The sequence below is a fragment of the Lolium rigidum genome, chromosome 2, assembly GCF_022539505.1.
Source record: "Lolium rigidum isolate FL_2022 chromosome 2, APGP_CSIRO_Lrig_0.1, whole genome shotgun sequence".
NCBI classification, from domain to species: domain Eukaryota; kingdom Viridiplantae; phylum Streptophyta; class Magnoliopsida; order Poales; family Poaceae; genus Lolium; species Lolium rigidum.
The window spans coordinates 207063996-207070770 of NC_061509.1; the positions used below are offsets into that span (position 1 = coordinate 207063996).

The window sequence follows — 6775 nt, forward strand, 5'->3', positions numbered from 1 at the left end:
TGCCCTTCAGATTGACACCAAAGATAAACTTTCAAGGGAAGGTGGTTGTCCGTGGAACTATTCCCCCAACATAGTAAAGTTAAGGTGCAGTACAGTTTGTGCTCAGTCAGATATTTCATATATAGTTGTAAAGTTAATGGTACTATGCATTTAAGTGGTCAGTGAAATTGCAGTTGCACTCTCTTTTTTGTGTACCACTCGATGAACTCACTTGTCATATAGAATAAAAACATTTACTTACATATTTTAGTATTAATCTGATAACCCATGGGCAATGAATCATACAAACGCGCGATCGATGCCCTTCCCCTGGGGTCAGGTAGCCATGGGTAAAATTACCATCCCTATGTGTTTTCACCCGATCTTGACAGTTTTTAAGATTCTAAAACCTGTGTTCACTAATGTAAAACATTTTGGAAAGCTAATTTACCTTTCCAAAACATCTCATATTAGTGAACGGATGGAGTAGTAAAATTGTATTTACAAAATAAGACTTGGCTCGAGTATCAATATGTGTAGTTATAATTAAAATCAAGTAACCATGGGAGCACAAGAAAAAAAATCCTTAAACCAACTGACTCCAATTTCTGATGCCAACTGATAATAAGTTATTAACAGCTCAAAGTGATGACTACCTGATAACTATCTGTTGTATTTCTAACCTTATTCTCAGTCCAAGAATAATCAATCCAGTTTGTCCCTTTGCCATTAGAGCCATAAATATTTGTTCAAGCCCAACAGCATGACTTTGAAGAATGAACTTCAGACAAACCACATGTGTTTAGTTACAAATTGATTGAATTGGTGCCAAATAAGCCGTTAAACAATTTTTCCAATAGCATGCATGATTGCTGTGATACTAATGACTCAATTACCCATAGGAACATCATTGGAAGAATTATAACAGTTATTCAAATTAAACTTGGTGACACTGCAGGCCAAAATATAGTGAATTGGCATCTTCTGGTAGTGTTCAAGTAGCTACCACGCCAACATATGTCTAGTCTTTGGTAGGAATCAATTGTACAAATGCACGATCGATGCCCTAACCCCACGGATCAGGGTATGTTCGGTTTGGAGCCAACGGTGGCCTCACCAAAATTTTGGTACGCCTTTGCCCTTCGGCTCCTGTTTGTTTAGCATCCAAATTTTTGGCTAGCCCAGCCCAAGCAGAGAGACACAGTTCATTTTTACGCCAATTCGTGGGCAACCCAGGGGCGGCAGATTCCTTCACCAATAATTTGGTCACGCCAGGATTTGGTCGGGCTGGTGTAGGCGTAAACCAACCGTGCCCCAGGTGACCATGGTTAAAACTACCGTCCCTATGTTTTCACAACATCTTGGCAGTTGACAAGATTCTAGTAAAGTTTCTCTTCCCAGAAAGTCTTATTTCTACTATAAAAAAGTCTTATTTCTCGAAAATATATGATGAAACCACAAAATTGTAATTACAAAATGAGACTTGACTTAATTTGTATTCATGTATAATTATAAATAAAATTAAATAATCGGAGCATAACAAAAGAAGTCCTTAAACCAACCGACTCCAAGTTCTGATTCTGACTAGTAATAATAGCTAAAAGTGATGACTACTTGATAATGCGTTGTAGTATTTCTAACCTTATTCTCAGTCCAAGTAATAATCAATCCAGTTTGCCGCCATAACAAGCCATAAATAATTGTTCCACCCCAACATGACTTCGAAGAATAAACTTCAGAAAAACCACATGTGTTTAGGTACAAATTGATTGAACTGGGCACCCTTAAACAATATTGTCCAATAGCTAATGCATGATTGCAGCAATACTAATGACTGAATTACCCATAAGAAGATCATTGGAAGAATTATCACTGTTATTCGAATTAAACTTGGCGGCACTGCTGCCTAAAATATAGAGTGGTAGGGTTCAACTAGCTAACATGCCAACTATTTATTTTTCATGTTGTCTAGCATAATGTAACTAGGTAACAAAATGAATAGAAACTAGCATAAGGTAATTGAACATTAGAAGTCAAGTAGAAAGTAGCATAAGGTAATTGAACATTAGAAACTAGCTAACTTGCTCTCGGCAAATTTACTTTCAGAAATACTTTTGTTTCCTGAGCGAAAGCATAACTTACAGCAAGTATTGAACAAAATGTTGCAAAATGAAATAAACAATGTGTGTCGCATCTCAGTTTCAGACACAAAAGATGCTAGTTATGGCTTGTGAGGCCAAAGTACATTTCATGTAAAAGTTGCACACGAAAGCAATCTGATGTAGAAGTCTGTTAACTTTCTGCAAATGAATTGATGGATCAATTACAATCAATCTAGCATAAACCAGGTTCTTTTATCAGCAATAGGATGTACACAAGAAATATACAAAGTAAATGATAACTATAGCCCTATGTACTATTGTACCAAATGTGAACAACACAGTAAATACCAGTAATGCAAATGTAACGAGAAATGTTTTTCAGAGGAAGAGCAACGGGAAGTAGTTCCCAGTCTGAAAGAGTTAAATGGCAAACAATATTTCAGCTAGACGTCAAAAGAACATGCAACAAGCATCATAAACTGTTTCTTCATTTCATGAAAATCCAACTGGGCTGCTGATAACATTTATTTACTTAATACAGTTCAATTTGTCCAAAATTTCAGGAAACAATTCAGACAAAGATAATGCCAACTAATACAGAGAATAACTCCAATCACACGCCATCATAAATTGGCTTTGCACAACATTTCCCTTGCATATCTTAGCATCCGCTCCAAGATCTTACAATTTCCGTCAGATACAGTAACAGCCATAGTCAAACATATAGTAGAAAGGATGTCCTTGTATTAACATTGTCTTGAGATTTTGGTACATGGAGCTTCCATACTATCTATTCCTCCAAGAAACCAAGATTTGCACAGCACAAAGAAGATAACTCGAGAAAAATAGTATACCAGCGAGGCAAGAAGAGGGGCTAACTACCGGGCGAGGGGCGGCAATGGTCGAAGCGGCGGAGCACCTCCGGGTCGTGCAAGGAGAGCACGAAGCGCGCCAGAGCCTCGAGGAAGAGCGCCGCCTGCTGGCCCCCGGCGGCGGCAACGAGCTCCGTGAGAACGCCTCGGCGGAGCCGGTTGGCCTCGAGCGCGACGGCCTTGAGCTCCTCCAAGAAGGCCTCCAGGTCGGCGGCGCCGGCCAGCTCGGCGGAGGTGAAGGCCTCCTGCGCGCGGCGGAGGCGGTCGGAGACGGCGGGGACGGCGGCCCGGATCCGGCGGTCGACGCGGTCGGCGGCGGCGAGGAGGCGCGGCGAGGGCGAGAGCGAGCGGAGGAGGGAGGTGAGGAGGGAGGGGTGGAGGTCGCCGAGCCAGAGGAAGGGGAGCTCCAGGGGCGAGCGCCAGTCCCCGGCGCAGACGGCCTGGGCGGGGTCCTGGCGCGCGGCGGCGTCGAGCGCGGACCAGTGCGCCTGGAAGTGGGCCTCGACGGCGGCGGCGGCCGAGGAGATCGGGTCGTTCCAGGAGCCGGAGGAGGACGAGAGCGCGCGGCGGAGCAGCGGGAGCAGCGGCGAGCGGAGGGTTCCGAGCCAGGCGGCGAAGAAGTCCCGCATCGGCCGCCTGGCCCCCGGGGGGCCTCGGCCCGCGGGCGGAGGAGGCCTCGGCATGGTTCCGAACGCGGCCGCGGCCGCGCTGGGTCCAGGGGCGGCGGCGGAGGAGGGCGGTTCGTCGGTTGCGTCTGCTGGGGTTTAGCCGGTCGGGATTCTTGGCGGTGGCCGTCGCGGCGTCGCCGCTGGAGCCTGGTGAGAGGGAAGGGGCAAAGAACGGAGATGGGCTGCTGCCACTGCAAAGCGATCTGCGTCGTGGAAGGAAGTTTTGGCCCAGTCCAGATTCTTGGTGGCGCAGATGTGTTTTTTCAGTACTCCTCGAACCTCGATTACCTCGCTTTTTTAGGTTACAAACTTGGTAAAAGTAATCAAATAGTTGGAAAAACATTAAGATCTACAATGTAAATTGTATTGTACTAGAATCACTATAAATTATATTTTCAAATTATATGTATTTAGTATTATTAGTGTGTATGTTTTTCTTCTATTTTTGTCAAACTTTATTTAATTCTGACTAAACCTAAAATGCGGAGTAGTTGTGAATGGAGAGAGTACAAACGGTACTTTCTCAGGTATACATTACTATAGCTGATTTAGACGCATCTAGTATATAGATATATTTTATGTATTTAGATACACCTAAATCTGAAACAACTGGGGAGGAAATAGTACGGAAGAGGATTTATCGTGAATGAGACCATCCATAAGCACCTTCTTATATCTCTAGTGAATTTCCTAGCAACAAATTGGGCAACTTCATTAGTAAACCGGCCTACAAAAGAAATTTTACAACTAGAAAGATCGTGCTTCAGTTTTTATTTCCTAACACGGCAATTGACGATTTGCCTCCATCTGGATCTTCAGTAAGTTTGATGTCCTCGGTTGCATCACTCGTGTGTGTGGATAGCTATCAAAGAGTTTGTAAATGTGTGATGATCACTTTAAGATCCCGACAAATTGGTGATCTGCCTCCATCTTAGTGTTCAATAAGCTTGATGTGATCTCATGTACATGTGGTGAGCTTTCGACGCGTGGATAGGTATCGAAGTGTCTGGAAAGTGCAACGATCACTTTATGTAAATGCACTGAGTGTTTGACATTTTCGTGTCTTATAAAGATGAAATATTTTTTCGGTGGGAAGCGACGCTCCCTTCGATAGTGAGGCGCATGTGGTGACTTCATAAATCTCAAGAACCCCCTGGATCATCAATTTCATAGACTCAGTCTCTCGAAGGTGCTCATAAAGGTAGAGTATGCGTGTATGCGTTCATAGGTGTGAGTGTATATGTGTATTTATGACCATCTGCGTATTTACTATGTTTCGCAAAATAAAACATATTAGTAGAAGTGATCTATAGCTCGAATTGGTGAGCTCAAGGAGGAAATGGCAAGATTTGAATGTATAGTGTGGATTTTGTTTGCCACAGTCTCTCTAACAAAGGGTAGAGTCCAAGGACTTGAACTTGAGATGCACCACCTTGTCTTCGCCTCCTTCCAATTTCGCTATTTTGTCGACCCCTGGTAATTGTTATCATCTAGCGCATCATTAGATGATGTTTCATCTAATTTTATTTTAGGACCACTTTTATCTGTAATTATTCTGAAAATAAAAGAGATTGAATTTTAAAAAAAAATTGTAGTCGGCTCCATCTTTGATCCTTCGGGTTCGGGGGCCTTCAGGTTCTATTTGAAAACTTGCATCCTGAATGTGCACGTGTATGTTTCACGCCTTAAGAACAAAAATCAACTCGATCTCGATCTGATCAATAATACGGAGTATCAGTTCCTTCTCATGCCTGTTGAATTAAAACTAGGCACTCAATACAACCGCCAAGAAATCCCACACACACTATCGCGCCAAGCTCTGAAAAAGAATCAACAGAGACATAACGAAGAATGACAGCAGAGCGCAAAATCACACCGCCGGGATTATGTACGTCTAACAGGCCGGCCGGCGCATTTCCTCAACAGAACGGCGAGCGAGCTGGCAGGAGCTGCTTCCGGCTCCGCTTCCGGGACGGCCCGCCACAGCTCGGCCCCGCCTCCGACGACGGCGCCCTCGGCCGCTTCCCGTTGTGCGGCTCCAGCACGGCAGCCTCCTCCGCGACGGCGGCGGCCTTCCGGCTCACGCGCAACGCGCATCTCAGCCCCCGATCGCTCTCCCCAAGATGCTTCACCTGCGACAGGCGAGTCAAATCAAGCCGTGCACCCACGTAGATGGTCGCCTGATCGGACCATGATTTTGTGATTACCTTGCAGAAGAGGGAGCAGTAGTCGTGCCCCGACGAGAGCGGCCGGGCGCACGCGGCGCAGGGGTTCTCCGCGCTGGCCGAGCGCTTCCTCGCCGTGCGCTCGTTCAGGAACACCACCTCGTGGTCGCTCACCGCGTGCGACTGCAGCCAAAGCATGCGTGTGATCATCCACGATGAATGATCAGAACATGTAGAAGTCCGCGAAACGAAGCGATCACACGACTGGATTGGACGATGAATGTACCTGGATGCCGGTGCAATCGAACAGTTTGAGGTCGTCAACGCGGACGACGAAGCAGGACGCGTACTTCCAAATCTTTTTCATTTTCCCCGTCAAACCAAACAACGAGAAAATCTATCAGAACATCGCATCGATCGCACGAGGAAATTGAAGATCGATGGCGGCGCGCGTGCGTGCGCGTATACCTGTAGGACGTTGTGGGAGGGGTCGTGGGGGAGGCAGTGGCGGCAGAGCGCGGCGGCGCAGTCGGCGCAGAAGTGGTTCTTGTCGTTCTTGCGCTCCGCCGGGTGCACGGCGCACGCGTCGAAGAACTCCTCCGACAGCAGGCCGCGCAGCCACTGCGGGGCGCCGCGCACGGCGGAAGGCTGCATGGCTCTGCCCCTGGCCGCCGGACCTTCACCTGCGCACGGCGGCCGCACACGGCGCGGGATCCGAAGGTGCGGGACGCGTAGGTGAATGAATTGGATTTCGCACGCAGGTTAGGACTTAGGACGGAGAAGGGGCTTGGCAGTCTCGATTCAAAGAGCGAAAAGCGCGGGTAGTTCGGCACTTCGATCCTTGCATGCGGAGCAGATTCTCTGTGGCCGCCTACTGTTTTAGCGATCGAAAACAGGTGTGTGCGTTTGGAAATTTTGCAGAGAACTGGGAGAGTAGGACTTCAGTCCTAAATTCTTAATTACTCTGGAGCGGTGTTTTGGAACATGGG

At 46.6% G+C, this 6775-nt stretch overlaps 1 protein-coding gene across 1 annotated transcript; it reads right to left on the reverse strand.

Moving 5' to 3' along the window:
• Positions 1 to 2805: 2805 nt before the first annotated feature.
• On the reverse strand, positions 2806 to 3636 carry LOC124688022 (protein INAPERTURATE POLLEN 1 homolog). The gene has a single exon (XM_047221737.1). The coding sequence runs from the start codon at positions 3634 to 3636 to the stop codon at positions 2956 to 2958; it is 681 nt and encodes a 226-aa protein (XP_047077693.1). The 3' UTR covers positions 2806 to 2955.
• Positions 3637 to 6775: the final 3139 nt, after the last annotated feature.